Source organism: Bombus pascuorum, chromosome 1 (genome assembly GCF_905332965.1).
Source record: "Bombus pascuorum chromosome 1, iyBomPasc1.1, whole genome shotgun sequence".
Taxonomy (NCBI): Eukaryota; Metazoa; Arthropoda; class Insecta; order Hymenoptera; family Apidae; genus Bombus; species Bombus pascuorum.
Genome location: NC_083488.1, coordinates 4009071 through 4028677, shown reverse-complemented (window position 1 = coordinate 4028677; position 19607 = coordinate 4009071). Strand labels below are relative to the sequence as shown.

At 37.8% G+C, this 19607-nt stretch overlaps 1 protein-coding gene across 11 annotated transcripts in view; it reads left to right on the top strand.

Annotated features, from left to right (window-relative positions):
- The window catches only part of LOC132912784 (lutropin-choriogonadotropic hormone receptor), a 47613-nt gene that overhangs the window by 19575 nt on the left and 8431 nt on the right, over positions 1–19607 (top strand). For 6 of the 11 annotated variants that reach the window (XM_060970524.1, XM_060970542.1, XM_060970534.1 and 3 more), the window contains 11 exons: positions 12600–12671; positions 13819–13890; positions 14172–14240; positions 15004–15147; positions 15926–16066; positions 16648–16713; positions 16815–16958; positions 17037–17108; positions 17455–17747; positions 19100–19279; positions 19368–19562. In XM_060970524.1, the coding sequence (XP_060826507.1) occupies positions 12600–12671; positions 13819–13890; positions 14172–14240; positions 15004–15147; positions 15926–16066; positions 16648–16713; positions 16815–16958; positions 17037–17108; positions 17455–17747; positions 19100–19279; positions 19368–19562 (1448 nt within the window). Of the gene's footprint in view, positions 1–12599; positions 12672–13818; positions 14267–14897; positions 15148–15925; positions 16067–16647; positions 16714–16814; positions 16959–17036; positions 17109–17454; positions 17748–19099; positions 19280–19367; positions 19563–19607 lie in introns of those variants that run through there. The other 5 variants (XM_060970570.1, XM_060970587.1, XM_060970596.1 and 2 more) reach the window with 5 other exon arrangements.

Sequence of the window (19607 nt, the reverse complement as noted above, 5' to 3'; positions counted from 1 at the left end):
AACGAGTTCAATGATCTGCCACGTAAGGTCATTCGAACGTAACGCATCGTCTTAAATTAGCGAGGTCTCGAGTAGTTGTGTCATGCAAATCGCGGGTCATTTACTAGCTAAACCCGCGTGATTCTCGTACACGCTGCAACTAGATCGTTCGTTTATCGACCGTGAATCGTTCTATGATATCGATGAAGATAATAATAATAATAATATTTCAAATCATCGAGGATAAATAATAACGTAATAAATAAATAACATACAACGAATTCAAGGATTGTTCTTGTTTTTTCGTCCCTGGGAGACGCGATCGCGTTGAAGCGCGTCAACGGGAGTCGTAAATTCCCGTTACGATTATAACAATCGACACCACGAACACGTTGGTCCTCTTATTTCTTGCGGAATAATAGGGGTGATTGTTGTGTAATAAAACTGTAATCAACAGTTTTATGAGATTTATATTTTCAACAATTTATTACACTTGTTATTGCGCTGGAATTCAGAAATTTTGGTTGCACCAAACGAAACAACATCGAGAAAACGACTTTATGGTTACAGCGTGTTTACCTATAGGTTTTCCGCGGTGTCGACAAATATTAAACTAAATGGGAACGAGTAAAGCGAGTATCTTTGAAAAACGATACCGGACTACGCAAGAATAAAAGAATAAAAAAGAAAAGATACACGCGTTTTGCTAATTGCCAGAGATACAAGGTACTATATACGTTCAGATATTTTTAAGTAACTGATATCCTTACCGAATTTACAGATACGTAACGTTTAAAAATACCGTGGCCGCGTACGCGCGCCGATTAAAAATTCTCGCAATGGCGATTATTATACGTTCTGTAAGTACCGTGAACGTTCGATTACGGCACTTTTAAACGTCGCTTGTCGCCGCAAATTCGATAACTATATCGGTTGCTTGAAATTATCCGAACGTGTACCTCATATCTTGCTGAATGGAACTAAAGTATAAAGTATATGTCCTGCTTTTTTTATCTTCCGAGGTTAGCATGATCAGGCATCATTTTCTTTTAAATTCTTGTTTTATTTAATTTACGGTGACGATCAGTCCGTGAATGGTTTAAATATTACTTGATACAGAAATATTACACGGACAATGGGTTTCTGCTCGTGTCTTTTCTCCCTTCGCAGAAAATCATCGCCCCGTTCGACTCAAGCTACGATAATATAATGAAAAGCGGATGGAAAATCGGTATAGTCCTCGAACCGGCTAAACTACCCTCCAGCGATCGATCGTTCGAACACAGTAGGGGGAATCATTTCCCTTTTACTGCAGTAAGCTCGTAAAAAAGATGGAGGCTGCATTATTTATGGAACAACGCGACATACGGGAGAGAGAAAGAGCCAAAAAAGATCGAGATAAACCTACGATGAAAAGTAGCGAGACGACTACGATTGGAATAACGATGACACCCGCCTCCGTTCCGCCTCCAAATGACCGATCCCTCGTCGTTCCCGGATCCTCTTGTTCCTCGTTGTTCTTCTCTTTTTTTTATTTTCGACCCAGTCGGAAAAAAATTCCGATCGATGAAAGCTATTTTTCGAGAACGTTGTATCTAACGTACCGTTTTTACTGCGAAGCGTAGCAGTTACCATTTTCGTGAAAATATCGCCACTTAACGTAAAAATTCTTCTTCGATTATCCGACAACGATTCCATGTTTATTTCCGTTATTTTCCTCACTATCCGCGAAGTATTTCGCCGATTCTTCGACGATGTAACGTTACCATAGCGTTTTTTGAAATTCAACTAACTACTGATGGAAATGTTCAAAGAGATGGCAAGGAAGATAAATTGTCAGAGAAAGAAGCATCGCGCGGGCAGATAGTTCCGCGTAAACGCGTCTCTCGTTACGATAAACTCCTATCCGTGGCTCACCGCTGCTCCACGCTACACGAGACGCGCGAAAGAAAAGTTCTTCGAGCATTCGCCATCCATTTCTCTCCTCCGATCCAAGGAACTACGATTCTCTCTTGCAAACGATCCCCTCCGCGAAACTTCCTCTTGAAAAAGTCATCGAACATTCCCATTGAACGCAAACAGCCTTCCTATCCTCTTCCTGAAACTCCGCGAAACCTTTCCTTGGGAGCTAAAAAACTTTCATTACCGAGGCAAAGATGCTGGAAGAAAGGCAAACCTTGCGAAGAGTTCGCGTTCTTTTCTTCTTCTTCTTCTTCTCTCTTCCTTTTTCTTTCTTTCTTCTTCTTTATTCGAGCGACGTTCAGTCGGCGCGAAAAATCAATGCATCCTTCTCGTTCTGCTTCGTTTTCGACGAGTCTCATCTCCAGCCTGCGTCGGATGGATCGATGTTTGCTTAGCCAAGCGTGAAACAGGTCGGATAAGGAGAGCCGACAGAATGATTAATTGGTGGCGATTATGAAAACGTACGACCATGGGGGTCGAGTCTTTTGAAATTCATAAACGTCGTTGTTCTTCGTGTCTGGCCATCGCTCGAACGAAAAACAGCCGTTGACGAGGAAGCATTGCGAAGGAAAGTTTTCGGATCGGGGAATCGCTGACTGCGTGTTACTCGAAATATTCGTCTTTTTCCTTTCTTCCTTTTCTCATGTGTCCTGTCAGTAATAAAATTCACAAATAAAACAGTCATCTCGTTACATCTTAATTCTATATTATAACAGCCACGCGTACTCCGTGTTCGACGAGTATACTCGTCATCGCTTACTTCTCGCGACACGCTTTTCAAAGTTTTCAAAGAGGTCGCGACAAACAATTGGTTAAACCGTGGAATAGCGTACATATTGTAATATCGTAGACAAATGGCCTAAGAAATATCGGATGAATTATAAACAATGTCGCGAGAAAACCAAAGTGCCGACAGGTCCATCGATGTGTCGTCGGTCCTTCGGTCAAATAGTTACGCTGAAAAAGGACCTACGTGACCCTGGCCTTTGAAAAAACAATGGGATGCTAAGCGAGAAAGACGAATTAACGATCAATGTGAGTTGAGAAGTCAGTGCTGTCAGCGTTGTCGAGATAGTGTGGTCCGTATGTAGTCCTGTTTTGCGGCCAAGTTTCAGGACAAAAAATACAACACAAACAAGAATACACAAAAGCTCCGCTCCCCAGCGGCTTAAATCCAAAAAACAAAAATAAAAAAAAAAATAAACACAAAAACCGTAAAACCACGACACATAATATAGCATGGCTACGTCGTACCGTCGCGTATCGGTACTTTTGCCTAACACACTTTACTCAAATTCATTGTTTATTGTGAATTTCAAAAATGTATAAAAAAAAACAAATCTTGGCAAAATAAACGATTTAAAAAAAAAAAGTATGGTCCGTATGATAGTATTGGAACCGTGTTTCAGTTATCTTACTTATAGCACGTTACTGTGCGTAGTCACTTTGTGGCTGAGTAAGCAACACGTTAGTTTGCAAACGTCAGGGTTCCGTGTTCGAATCCCGGCGTCTTGACAATTGTTTCTAATTGGTTTTTATCGTCGATAAACGTGTAGAAACGCTAGTACTCGATTAATCCCTGGTTCTTTATTCGAGAAGATGCGGATTTTCTAAGCATCGTCTCCCGTAACTTCCCAGGGAGATTAAAATACGAAGGACGGTGTCCCCGTATACCAATGGCATGTTGCACAATACATGTGATTGGTTCGAGGCCATCTTCGACAAGCACATTACCTTATTTTTTTAGTTCGCGTTAAATAATCATCGATTCCCGTTTATATTCCCGAATACTGTCGGTAATTTCGAATACCAAACTACCTTTTTCTTTTTTATTTTTTTTTTTTTTTTTTCGTGGAGAAAATCCGCATGAACACCCGCCGCTTCTAGGGGGAAGAGCGGCGTGGTAGTGTCGGATTCCAATCGACTAAACCTCCACGATCGAGGGGTGTCCGGAAACAAAAAAAGTATGGTCCGTATGAAAGAGAGTATTGGAACTGTGTTTCAGTTGTCTTACTTATAGCACGTTACTGTGCGTAGTCACTTTGTGGCTGAGTAAGCAACACGTTAGTTTGCAAACGTCAGGGTTCTGTGTTCGAATCCCGGCGTCTTGACAATTATTTCTAATTGGTTTTTATCGTCGATAAACGTGTAGAAACGCTAGTACTCGATTAATCCCTGGTTCTTTATTCGAGAAGATGCGGATTTTCTAAGCATCGTCTCCCGTAACTTCCCAGGGAAATTAAAATACGAAGGACGGTGTCCCCGTATACCAATGGCATGTTGCACAATACATGTGATTGGTCCGAGGCCATCTTCGACAAGCACATTACCTTATTTTTTTAGTTCGCGTTAAATAATCATCGATTCCCGTTTATATTCCCGAATACTGTCGGTAATTTCGAATACCAAACTACCTTTTTCTTTTTTATTTTTTTTTTTTTTTTTTTTTTGTGGAGAAAATCCGCATGAACACCCGCCGCTTCTAGGGGGAAGAGCGGCGTGGTAGTGTCGGATTCCAATCGACTAAACCTCCACGATCGAGGGGTGTCCGGAAACCGCCGGGGCGATACACCAGCCCCCCCCCCCCGCACACTAACCTATCCACAAATGGCGCGGTGTGCTGCCATATCACATCGCGTCCCATCCCCGGGGGCCGTCCGGACCCCCAACCGGACTACTTGGTGGCCCCCCTGGCGCTGGAGAGTCCAGCACCTAAGTTTAATCCCCATTGGAGGTCGCGGTGGTCCTAGCGCGCCCCGTGTAGGCGCGTCCACGGCCACCGCTGCGCCCTCGTCGGCCGATCCTCTCGGGATGGGAGCCCGCTCCCTCACCCGCTCCGCTGCCTCCTTCCACAGCATAACTAGCTCGCAGAAGGAGGTTACGGCCTTCCCGAATACCAAACGACCTAAAAAGCTACTAACTTTATCTAACTCGTGACACCGCAAACGATAAGAGCGAACGATCTGTTAACCAAAGACATTGACCGACGAATCGTAACTTTGATATTTCCTGAACTGAACCTGCAGCGAAAGGCTAATTTACGGTACATTAAAAATTAAAATAGTAACACTTCGTTAGGGTAACGCAGATGTAATTCGGAACAGCGATATTCCAGTTTACCTTCGCTGTATAAGTTCAACCAGTTAACTGCGGAATTTAGTTTCAGAAATCTCTCATGGGGTTAGATCGCGGAGTGTGTAAATAAATATAAACGACGACGTGTATACTCGTCAAACGTTAACTGGTTAAAAAACGAGAAGTTAATAGAATTACTTTCTCCTACGATTTAAAAAATCGCACAACGTAGAAACTAGACTCGATTAGTATCAGTTCTAAGTCTTCAAATTTATTTACGGTAGATACAGGTGTAACTTCCGCGCTCATTAACTAGTACATTCACAGTGTACTCACGAAGTTCACACAAAACACTGCACTCTTCATTGCTTTTGTCGTCGTAATTCGCATCGCGGAAGAGACCTACAGCATTCTCCTCGGTAGGTTTCTCTTCGGAATTCCGAATTCGTAACGTTAAAACGAAACATTAAAAGCCTAAAATTTCACGTCACATTTTGTACTCTCGAGAGTAGTCACAAAATTGTTCACGAAGCCGTAGAATTAATACACAAAGATTAAGCGATTTACTCTGCAGTACTGACAACTATCTTAAGCTGTTAGCTGTTTTCGACGATTATACTCGTCATGAAGAAACGGTAATATCTTGTGTTAAGGTTATTGGATGTATGTGAATACAAAGGAACGCGTGGATAAATTGTAAGGTAGAAAAATATATTTTGAATATTAAAGTGTAAGTGCAAAGTTTGGAATACAATATGAGCTGGACCAGATCCGCACGCTAGCAGCGTTATCCTATGACTGAAAAACCATGAAGCTAACGTTGCATGTGTATCGTTTATGGTTTGCCTTCGACGCAGTGTCTTTTGTCTATGCGCTGTCGATGACTTCGTTGCTTGAGAATACTATAGACCAGATGTAGTGTTTTCTTAGAAGTGGCGACCGTATCAAAATTTTGTAATTTTTCAATCGGACCAAAGTTTCATATACTTTTCGCTTTTACCGGAAGTTTGAAACGTCGAAGTTTATTAATTTCCCTTATAATATAAATAAATATAGATAAAACGCGGTTTTATTCGTTCTTCCATCCTGTGCCATAATTTTTTATTCGTCTTAAACAAGCTGGTATTCCAAATATGCAGCACTTCCTCCATTATCGCAGAAGACCGCTTCGTAAATCAAAGGCACAGAAGGAAGCTTCATAATTTGGAGGAGAAAAATAGTTTATCATACTTGAATTCCTTCGAAGTTTTCGCTTTCGCTACTGAAAAATTCTGTGTAATATTTTTCCACTAAACATGCCGACCAACTATGGGGAACAGCGAGTAATTCCAACATAGAAATTCTTCAACGATTCCAATCAAGACTCTAAGATCCTTAATAGATGCACCTTGGTATATTACCAACGAAACGATACATCGCGATCTTAAGATACCTAAAGTTAAAGAAGAAATATCCAAATTCAGTAATAGATATAACATAAGAATTAAGAACCACGAAAACCCACTAGTTATTCAATTCCTTGACACGTCGGATCAGATCCGCAGATTAAAAGGACATTACCCTTTAGATTTAAGCACTAGATTCAATTAAAATCAAAAAGACTTATTAAACACGATATAGTACCACGCCAGAAAAATTTACTTATAATTCTAAATGAGAATTGATTATAAAATTCATCCAAATGAAAAAAATTAAACGCTATGTAAGGATGTATTCTTTCTTAGATACTATCCAAGTGTTAAGCGAAAACAACTTCTTGGAAAATTCATCAACTACCACGGTCGTTCAGAAATGCGTGATATTCGATTTCAACATCGATTACAACCAATAATGTAACAATCATACAAATGTACCTTGGAAAGTTCTCTTCATTTGTATCTTCAGCATACGAATTTATCTCTTTATTTATCTGCCTCCATACACACGCTGTCTCTGTTCGTGGACATATACATCTTATTTCTATCTTATAGTCGATACAAATCTTATTTCTAACATACGAACCATTACAATGATAAGTATAATTAAGATGAATTAACGTAACTCTATACAAGCGGCTAACTTTATCACACGTACGTACCAAGCTATCTTCCAATGCAATCATCATTCTTATTCGAGCACTTTTTATACCAGTTTTCCTACAGCTTCGTCGCTTCTATAAATCATCGTTTGTTGCGAAGCGTTGTCCACTCGCAAGTTCTTGGAATTCTAGAAAATAGAAAAAGATGGCAATCCAGTTCGTTCCACGCGTCTATCATTTGCAACGAAGTGGCACACGCGTTCTCCAGCTCCTCTGCAACGAGCTTTCTCATACTCGTCCAACGCCCGTCTCTTCTAACTCGTTGTCTTCTCGATAATTTATCCATAATCTTATCAAACAGACGCAAATCACGGCGATTCGATGGCAAATTCCTTTCAGAAGGTAAAAGTCAAGTACATCTGTCCGTGAACGTTGGCCCAACTCGAAACGTATCCTTGAAAATGTTCTCGGCACTCGATTCTTCAATTTCACATTCTTCTCGTTCAGAATGCAGAAAATCGCGACGGCAAAACCGCACTTCGTCATCGACGGGACTTTTGACTCGCCACGGTATTTTAAAACGTACGAAACGATACGATAACGTTTGCCGATCGAACATAAAATTTCGTATGATTTACGTCGACACGTAAACGAAGCTAAGCGACCTTCTGTAACTTCGTTCCACCGTTTGCTGTATGTTTTCTGTACGTAAACGAGGACCTGGAACTACTCTCCGAACGATCCTCGTACAAACTACGTAAATTATGAGTAATTGGTAAAAATTAATTTTTATGCATCCGTGGAAAATTTTTAAACATGAAAATATTCAGGATACGCGTAATATACGCGTGGATATTAAAAAGTAAAGTTCGAGATAAAGTAGTCGTTATGAAATTTAAAGGATGAAAAAGACCTCTACACAGGTTTCGTCCCTTTAACGATCTTCATAGAAATACGCGTTTACGTAAAAACACGCAGTTTAGCGATTATTCGCTTCAACGACATACATTGTCGTTTCACATCTCTGTTTCCGTATCCAGCCCATCGGTTCCGAAGCGCGGCCTGGTCCCCGATGCGGACTGAGATGTGGTTGATGTTACAATTACATCGTCAAAAATGATCACAAGTATAATCTACAATAAACGAAAGACTTGAAACAACAAGGTAACGTTTCTACCGCAAGACTATGTATTTGCATGGAGAAAAAATGTAGTCCCATACGATCAGTGGTTAGTCCAAAACAAAAAATTCAGAAAAATCACTTGCTTTCGTCCTTATCATTACTCGAGAATCCCTGCTCCATAATCAAAATTCTATTAGGCGTCCATACAACTACTCATACGTATATTCTTACAATCTATACGACTATCTACCTGTATAAATCTATATCTTGTATCATTCGTTTTATCTCTGTATAATTCTATATAATTCTATTAGGCGTCCATACAACTACTCATATGTCTGTTCTTACAATCTATACGATTTTCTACCTGTATAAATCTATATCTTATATCATTCGTTTTGCCTCTATATAATTCTATACAATTCTATTAGGCGCCAAACAACTACTTATACGTATATTCTTACAATCTATACGATTATCTACCTGTATAAATCTATATCTTGTATCATTCGTTTTGTCTCTGTATAATTCTATACAATTCTATTAGACGTCCATACAACTACTTATACGTCTGTTCTTACAATCTATACGATTATCTACCTGTATAAATCTATATCTTGTATCATTCGTTTTGTGTCTTGTATGGATAATTGATAATCTAATAATCGATAATGCGTGTATATGAAGCCATTGGATTTGTATCGCTTCGGATAAAATTCGCTTCGTTTGAAATCCGACGTTATGGGATTTCTATTCACTTCGTTGGGCTTGAGCAACCATTCACGATATCCCTCTTTTCTCCGCGTTCTCGTAAAACATCACTTTTGTTCCACTTCCATCTAAGATTTCGTACGATCGATCCAACTTAATCAACGAGAATTCGTCTCACGATTTAAGCAATTTTCACATTATCCGCGCGATCTCCCCGATCTAATAAAACTTCGCTCCGCTTTCGGTTTTTCAGCAATTTCGACGGCAGACGCTTTGCTCGGCGCAGACACGCGTTTACGTTTCGGAAAGATTCGTATCGCGAAGACACAATCGACGAAATCGAATTCTCTGAAATCCCGGAAATTAAGTAAAGAAACGGATCAAGGGATCCGCAGGAGATTTCGTTCTGTTAAATAATATCTTTGTCTTCCATAAGTTTAGCAGAATTCGCGGATGCGCCTGCGTAAGCTAACTCGATCGATGTGTGGAAACACTCAGGCCACACGGAAACCACACGGAACAACGGAGTTTCGCTTTCTTTTGCATTTCTTTTTCCTTTTTTTTTTTTTTAATATTCGCGAGGTGCTTTTCAACGTTGTTCTTCGTTCGACGTTCGATTAAGAAGCGAAGAAAATGCAAGACAGGGGAAGAAGAAGGCACATAGCGTTTTAACTTCGCAAAAGTATTTGAGCATTTGCAAAGATCCTTTACGAATATATCACGCGCGTTATATGGAACATTTTGAAATTTTCTTAGCACCGCAACGAGATCCGGCTGTCGTCATTGTATCGATAAAGTTTGGAACAAATCTGAAAATGTACTTAGGAGGTGCACAACAAGATATTTATATATTGTGCGAATGTAGCGAGTATACAGGATGTTTCCAGCGACTGGGACGAGCCATAGCGTTAAAACGATCGAAGATAGATAAAAGATTTTCATTAGGAAAATTCGAACGGTTTCGAGTGATGCGTCATGTGGCGCACGCGTCTTTTCCGAAAGTGGAGGCGTTTCAAAGATTTCGAAATCATCTCTATTTTCTTATACGTTGTTTTACGTATCATTCGACGCATTTCTTCGTTCTCTGCCAAAATCTATCGACTTCGGTCGGTGGTCAAAGTATCGATGAAAAAAACCATCGGAGATTTGCTCGTTCTTTTGCTTCGTTTTGGAGAAAATCGAGAGAAAAGGAACAAAAATCTTTTCTTAGCTTATTTATTTACATCTATTTATTCGTCTTTCCATCAATTATTACTATTATTTATAATAATTATTATTAATTATAAAATAGTCATCTAGAGCAGTCATTGCTGCGAGAGATCAAAATTTTAATACGAATACTTCGCGATTTTCTTCAAAATTTATCAAAAACCAGCAAATCTCTCCCTGTTTCTTTTTTTTATTTCTCTCTTTCTTCTCAGCTTATCGCCACCATACGCGGTTCTAAAGTTTCGACATTTAAATCGGAGACACCCTGTATATACTTTCGGATTGAGCTGAAATTTTTCCAACAGCAATGACAGTAGTCGCGTCTCGCTGCGTAACGCCGATAAAATTTCAAGATGCTTCACCTAGCGCGCACGATATTATCCACGTTGTATTTCATTTTCTGTATCTTCCTCACGTTGTGTCTTCTATGGTAATCGTTCGAATACTTTCGCCAGACACTGTCAAGTTTCGAATACGATGGAAATTAGCGAAAATACCGGTGTTGCTTCTAGCAGCCAGGACATTAAACGCATAAATCGTCGAGTCACGCGTCAGCCATTTAAACAGACGGATACACTCGAACAGTCATTCTATATCCGTGGTGTTCAAGTGGCTGCGTGCTCGATATCGGCAAATTTATGCGGCCGTTAAGGGGTAACCAGCACGTAATTGATACTACACCGAGGATAGTATGACCACCGTCCGCTGGAAAATCACTTTACGGCCGTGTAAAACGAACGATATTTAAAACGACGAGCGACAGAATTTTCCCAGATTTGCCGTTGCCGCGTGAGAAGCTTACGCTTCGCCGAATTGTATGCAGCTTGCAGGTCGCCGTAAAACACGGTGATTGGATCGCAACGAGGGGGATGGCATATAAACGTAATTGTATGGAAATTTTTACGAATTCCTATTTTTCCTGCCCTATGCTCGCCATACGATTTTCACGCTTACTCTACGATATTTCTTCCGAGCAATGATTACGTTAGGTTGTCCCAAAGCTTTCTTTCGTTTTGTAAGGAAAGGTCAGTTGCATAACATTTTCTCTTTTATTCAATTTATTATTATTATTTTAAAATTTATTATCGTTTCATTGAATCACGCGGTGACCATTTTCTTCTATTACTCTGTTCCGTTTACGTTTCACAGATTAGGTTCCACGTTTGTATAAACGTCGCCAGATGAAGCAGCTGCGCGCAGACAGCGAAAGACACTTTTGCGACAAGCTAATAGTATAAATTATATTCGTATAATTTTCATTACGATCGGCAGTTACAGCGCGCGATTTTTCATAAAGTAACTCTAAATCAATGAGATATTTTAATTTCGGGTTTCAAAAGTCCGCAAAACGCGCGTTATGATATAACACGTAGAAGCGTGCGAAATAATCAAAGTAGAGCAAATTTATATTTAGTGGATAAAAAGAAATTCGTACCCTTCTTTTATCCTAAATTTTAATCCCTCGAGAAATCCGCATCGAACGCGTTGAACATTTCCTCGTATCGTTAAAGGCAACGAAGATATCGTTCTCTAACAGAAGATCGAAATTTCTATCGAAATTGCTGCACGCTCGTGCGTCACAACGTATCGTACGACGATGCGACGTACAAACGACGAGATACGTAAAAGTTCGTTGGACAACATCCTGTCGATGTTAGTAACAACAAAAAAAAAAAAAAAAAAAAAAAAAAAAAAAAAATAAGAAAGAAAAAGAAAGAGAGAAAAAGCAAAACGAAAAAGAAAGATTACAACAACTGGTCAACGAAACGACGAAATACAACCAGTTTCGGGACACCCGGTATGTAGAGGATGTCTAGAGAAGCGCACCGAAGTAGAATCGGTCTGTCGTAAACTCGGCGCGTCTGTCCTGTCTCGTGAGGTGGGTGTGAAATTGGGAAGGCAGCTAAGCAGAGGAGAGGACTCGTCAGGAACGTTTGACGACGGTTCACGCTTGAAAATACAGAACGTACGTGACGGCGGCTAATAAATTTTCAGCTTTACGGGCCCGTACTATTTGCATTTCTTTCTTCGTTCCATTACCCGTCTTCTTTTTCCTCTTTATTCTCCTGACTTTATATTTACGTTATATAACAGGGCCGGGATAAACGACACTAAAGACAAAAAGAAAAATTACAAACAATTCCCCTTATCGTTATCGAATATCTCGGCTAATTCGACCATCGAATTACCATATATATGCTTTGACTTATGCAAGTTCCATTTTTGTCGCGGATAACAGACCAACGAACAACGCGTTGGACGTAACTTTGTCAGAGTTTCTATTACAATTTTATGTCGCTCGTAATCCGGCTGTTGTCGCGTGTAGTAATTGCAAAAAGCAGACAACAAACACGACGAACAGTTCTACTCTTCTATTCTTTTTGCTTGAAACGACAGGCTAACACGATCATCTTCACTCTATCTGTCTATGATCTGTCTCTGACTATCACTTAACGATATATTTAACAGTATGTATTGATACAGGTATTCGTATTCATCGTACCTTTCGTTGGATTGTTGCAGAGACCTAACGAGCAACAACATAACAGACATTCCAGCCCGTGCCTTCCATCGAATTTTCAATCTTGAAGTGCTGTAAGTACAGAGAGGAAATGATATATTTCTCTTATACATATGTATATATATTTTTTTGATACATATTATTAGATACGTACACTATTGCAATATTTATATATTTGTTGAAAATGACAACGTGAGTTCGTGTTCGCCATCCATATGCAGACGCGCTAGTTACAATAAATAGTAACTAGAAGATAGTTCTAGATACAATCGATAGATTTAATCGATAGGTTTAAGATGTTCTTTCGATTTTATCCCTAGTCCATGTAAGAAGGTGCAATAGAGGTTTTTCGGCTCAGAACGGTGTGATAGATTTATCCAAAGAATAAAATAATATCTATTGTGATCCTACCTGTGAATACAGAAATAACAACAATATTTATATCTTAATTGCAATAATCTTGCCCTAATTGCAATAGTGTACGTATTTAATAATATGCATCTGATTGCTCCAAAAGTGTCTTTCTTTTACAAATACGTCTTTTGCAACAATGCATCTTTCTAGGAACACGAAACCTAATCTACCAAATGCTGTGATCTTTGTCTTATTGGGTTGGCAACTAAGTGACTGCCATTAGCTGGCAATGAGAAAACCCGCAGTCACTTAGTTGCCAACCCAATAATAGAACAAAATGGCTCATACGTAATTTAATAAAACAGTACAAAAGAAAAAATGTGGTTAGGTTAATTTACTATTTCTTTATGAAATGAAAGAAACTTCTAGGTGAACCTAATATATCGAAAATTATCAAGAGCCAATAATTATCTAATTATTACTTTATTCGATATGTTACGATAATCAACAAATACGAAAAATAAATGTAACGCCTAATTTCTTTGAAACGCTGAAACAACGCAGACATTATCCATTTACGATTGTTAGACCGATAGAACAATTCTATTTAATGGGAATGCAACGATCGATATACAACGCTTCTAGAATAGAGTCGTTACAATCAAACGTATCCGCTAGAGTAACTGAACTGTATTGGCCTGGTGCGCGTCGTTAAACAAAAGAAAGGAAAGTTCACGCAAGAACGATAATAAAAGAACAATTTGCTAGATAGGTCAAGAATACGAATATATCCATCGTTTACCCGACAACAATTTTGTCGCTTGTTTTTTTCACACATTTTTAAACGTATTTTACTGTCTTTTCCAGATTACTCCGACGAAATCATTTGCACACGATCGCCGACGATGCATTTACGAACTTAACGAGCCTTCGAGTATTGTGAGTGTTCCACAAATCGCACCAAAAATTCTTGCAAAAAAAAAAAAAAGAAAGAGAGAAAAAGCAAAACGAAAAAGAAAGATTACTCTGTGTTCGTAAGAGAATTTATCGTTTGAATAATAAAAAGAAAAAAGACGGAGACCGGATGATCCGTTATGTGCTTAAAAAAAAAAAAAAAAAAAAAAAAAAAAGAGAGAGAGAAAAGAAAAAAAGATAAAAAGGGATCACGTGTAGTGTCCGCGGATCTTTTTTAAAGTTGTAATTCTCTGTCTGCTTTGTAGGGAGCTCGATGACAATTATTTAACAAAAATTCCGACCGCGATCGTTAAGCTCTCTGGCCTTGAAGACCTGTAAGTGTGCATCGATTAAGTAAAATGTAATTTGACAACTTTTTTTTACATTCTATGAATACTACTTCCTTATCGAGCCGCGTCTCCTTCGATCGAATAGTTATATCATCGCGATTTTATCTCCATAATGAGAGATTTCCCGTTTTCTTAATGAAAATTGTTCGCCTAATCGTTCCAACCATTATCACTCTGCATTGCTGGGAAATCTTATCGAAGCCGCACCTTGAGATTTAAATTGAACAATAAAAAGACTTCTAAACTTTTTCACCTAACCTTCTGCTTTATCTTTTGTCTCGTTTTTTAACTGAAAGTTTGTTACTGCGGCGAACAAACTTCCCTTCGCAAAGGAAAATAGGACGAAGAAGATGTCGTGTTTTAATAAAAAAAGAAAAAGAAAAGAAAATACAGAATCGTAATTTATCTAGAAGTCAGAACCGAAGAATGCCGGAACAGAAATTCAATGTATGTACTATCGGTAATATCACGCGCAAAATATCCAAAATTCGTTCGAAACTAAAACGATCAAAGCGATTTATGCAGAGTGATCATGATCGTTATGATTCCGCGGAATATCCTTTTCTTCGATCTTTCTGCTTTTCTATTGCCGATGTATAGTTAAGAAAATAATGACAAAATTTTAAAAATTGCTGAAACAAGCGAAACCGCGAAAGAGAGATCGACGCCGGTCCTTTTGTTTTCCGTTTTCACCGAAGGGAAGGAAGCCAAGAAAGTCGTATTCGTGTATGTTCCGTCGGTTCCGTAGGTCCCTGTCGAACAACCGGATCGAAACACTGGAAGAACACGTTTTTCAACGTGTCACTAATCTATTGTCGCTCGATTTACGCGGAAATCCGATCAAGGAAATACACGGCAACACTTTCCGCAATCTACGCAAGCTCCGTAAATTGTGAGTATAGATCTTCCTCGAGACGGTTTGTCAGCTGTTAACCAGTTAGCTGTTGCGACTATTTTGGAAACTTTGAAAAGCGTATACCTAAAACGTGTCGCAAAAAATAAACGATGACAAGTATACTTGTTATAATATAGAATTAAGATGTTTTATTTTTTAATTTTATTACCGACAGAGCTCGTCGTAACACAAAATATTGCCGTTTCTTCACGACGAGTATACTCGTCAAAAACAGCTAACTGTACTTAAAAGTAAATAAATCTTACAGCGATTCTTGTGGTCAGATGCGAAGATCGGACTCTCTTCCATCAAAGATCTCATAATTATCGCTGTAATAGATTCGGGAAGTAATTGAACTATTGATATACAAGAAAATAAGTATCTATATTTTAAAAAACATTGTCGGTAAAGAAGATAATTAAATTCGTTTCTCGAAGGGGGAAGGACTATGAAAGAGAAAGAAATAAATGAATTTAAAAAATTCAATTTGGTATACGTGTGGGACAATGCGTTTGAGAAATAAATACAGATACAAATTTAAAAAACAAAATTTGGTCGAACTTCAACTTTCGACCATGTTTTATAAAAAAAAGTCAGAAATGTGATATACTCTAAAACGAAATTAAATCAAAAGCGTTTATATTATGCTTTAACAATGTAAATAGATATCATGCGAATTTCCAAGTCGAGAAATCTAAAGTCTAAATCTGCCTGTTTATTGTTTAATAGAGTCCAAGTCTATTAAAAAAAATGTAACGTAGAAATTATTTTCTAGGATCCTTTCGAATCTGAAAGAATTACGGATATTTCCGAATCTAAATGGGACAAAATCGCTGGAGGTATTGAGGTTAGATCGCGCACAAGTGACGAGCGTTCCAACAAGTTTGTGCGAGCAGTGTCCAAAATTGAAAAGTCTGTAAGTGGATTTCGATTGTAACGCGAATGATTAATGCAAATAAACGTAGGACAGGATGTAGAATATCGAAGACTGAAGTATAAATTCACCGTGGTAGTTTAATGCGGTTGAGACAGCATTCTATTATAACGAATTAATTGCACGTCGATATAACTTGATTAATGGCAAATTAAATTATAATACGATGAAAAATTGATGAAGTTAAACTGGCGTATAAATTCGTTGTGCCGCATCAAACTGTCCGGTACATACACATCGATATGAAATAAATTACCATAACACAATTTTATTATAATTTATTATTATAACTTTATGTTATGGTAATTTATTTCATATCGATTTAGTCCGAGGTATCTTAAAGAGATTCCATTATAATGGATTGCCGTACTAATGTAAAGTGGGTAGAATTTCAATCGATTCAAAAGAAAATCAGGTCCTATCGATAATTAATTCGTAATTCAACTACGACCTTGCACCGAATTCTCCCTTTATAAAAATCGTTCGATTGTTTATTTCAAAAATGTTATTTCTTCCCTTATCGAGATCGTTTATTTATTAAAATATATTTTGCCCGTTTCCAGCGACATGAAATCGAATTTTCTAACGGAGATGCCAAATTTACGAAATTGCAGCGAACTGAGGGTTCTGTAAGTATTAAGAAAACAATAATCAAGTAATTGGGTAAATACGAAGTTAGTAAAATTAAATGTTTATTTTATACATAAAAAGGAAACATCTCTCTTTCCAGGGATTTGGCCAGTAACGTGATTCCTTCACTGCCAGATGAGCCGTTTAAAGGTCTGAACATGTTACACGACCTGCTTCTGTCGAACAACAAGCTGCAAGTGATCCCAAGCGACGCGTTCGTCGGGTTGTCAAGGTTGCAGGTGTTGTAAGTGTCGTCTCTCGCAATTAATCCCGTGTAGGTAGTTCACCGTTATCGTCTTGAAAAAGAGGACTTTTGTTTCAGGGATCTAGAGAGCAATTACATCGAATATATTCATCCCGATGCGTTTAAAGAGACGAAACATTTAGAGGATTTGTGAGTGTCAAAGGAAACCTCATCTTTACTTTAAAAACCATGACTGTATTCTATTTTCTATATACAATTCTATGTATAATTATATAGAGTAAATAGTAATCGAAGAGCAGAGTAAAAATTTTGTTAAATTTAACCTTTCTTTAAAATTTATGATTTATTATATTATATTTATTATAATTTGTGATTTATTATATGAAAAAGAAAATTAAACTAAACGTACGAAATTTCAAATAAAAGCAAGGTTTATAATTTTCTATAATTCTATTCTTTTTTAACATATTTCCTTAGTATTTATTGGCTTGTTATTACACGTTATACATTTATTTTGTATTTTTTTAAATTCCAGAAATCTCGGAAATAACGTATTTCCAGCACTTCCAACATTGGGACTGTCAGGCCTGTTACACCTCAAGACGTTCAACAATCCAGCATTAAGAGAATTCCCGGCTCCCGAAAGGTTTCCACGTGTGCAAACGATGGTACTGTCGTACGCTTATCACTGTTGCTCGTTCCTGTCGGTCGAAGTGGAGGATCCGGTGACCAAGTCCTCCGTTCAAGAGTCTATCCTGTTCCCCACTGACAATGATTTCGATATGATCCTTTGGAACTCGAGCTTTACCGATATCTGGCCACAGCTTAGTAAGTAGCTCAATCGACTGATTCCCCGCTTGAGATCCTTCGAGCTTTCATGGTCTGGATCCTTCAAGTTGATACTGTTCGACATTTCCTTTTGTTCTATATTTATTATTATTCTATCAAGAAATCCTTTTATCTTTCTATCGACATTTTAATCTTTTTATAAGATATTCAACAGAAAAATTATTAATACAAATCACAAATTGTTTATATTTACCATTCTTTTTTAAAACTTATATAAGTTTATAGCTAAATTAAAAATCTTTTTTTTATATTTTCTAGTCCCTTCTTGCTCTTTTTATCATCTCTGCATTTTTTATCACGGTTGCAATTTGTGTATTTTTGCACCTTCAAATATAAACGCATATAAATATGTTTGAACTGCATCAATTGAAGATTCCTTTGATTATTTTACTCATTGCCACTAATCATCTTATCATGACACCTCTCACAACAGTATCAAAATACTTCACTAACATATGAAGAAAGTAACAAGTTTTCGGAGATCGCTACCGTATTAAAACATTGTAACGGAAATTATGAAGATACCTACATCAATCTTGTAGTTATAAATGAATCGTAACAGTGAAATAATTTTATTCTGTTAAAAATGTAGCTTGTTACATTTTAGTTTATGAGTCGACCGACACTGAAATGCTGCAAAGCGCAAACCGCATAAATCCATTTACGTTATTTAAGACTGTTTCAGTGAAAATTCAAGCTGCACAAGTTTTGAGAACATTCCCAACAATCCACATGCGAACACCGTTTTTCCACATGGATAAACAAATTTCGACATCCGAGAATTAAACGCTTCAAAGACAAAAATAAAGTATTCCACTTGAAACAAATTTCACTTGAAATAAAGTGATGTTTCAACTATCATCTATGGCGAATCTAAAATTCATTTTATAATTAACAAGGTTAAAATTTATGGACAAATTTTCCATTTTTCTGTACTTTCTCTTTTTAGCTCTTTGATATCAATCTTTCTATTGCTCAGAAATATTAATAAGAAACATAAATAATTATTATGTAATAAACTTTCCAACTATAATTAATACAGCGTATTTCTTTGTACATATTATTAAAATTTTAATATGAACGTAAGAATATCTTGTAAAGCTCAAAAACATATGCTCAAGCGAAACTACAATATACTCTATTTTAAATTCGCCATTAACTGAAGATTCACAGAGAATCGTTATAAAAGGCATAAGTTCATGACAACACACATTCTACTACGCGAGAAATCATCCAAATATCTCTCTTCGATCATCGATTCGTTCAAATCAAATAAAAAAAATGAAAAAGAAAAAACGACTTTGCAGCACTGAAGTGATGACGTGTTCTAGATAACATGACCGACAAATTTGGCTCGCAAATAAATGAACTTTGGGCTAACTTTGGTTCAGATTTTACGTACCCTGGTAACCTGCCCTCATACGTTGAGGATTATTTTGAAGAGCAGAACAGCCGAGCTACCCAACCAGCTCGAACACTGCCTTCTCACGTACAGTGCCTACCTCAGCCTGGTAATTCTATCACAAGCTTTTTTTCAGACATTCGAGAACTTTTTAATCACAGTATTAAAAGAAGTCTAAAATATTTCGCAATTTACAGGTCCTTTTCTACCCTGCCAGGATCTCTTCGACTGGTGGACCCTACGTTGTGGTGTATGGGTAGTATTTCTGCTCGCCATGCTTGGGAATGGAACTGTAGTGTTCGTGTTAATATTCTCCAGGAGCAAGATGGATGTCCCACGATTTCTCGTTTGCAACCTTGCAGCAGCAGACTTTTTTATGGGCATTTATCTAGGTTCGACTACAAAAAAAAAAAAAAAGAAAAAAATACTGTAAAGAA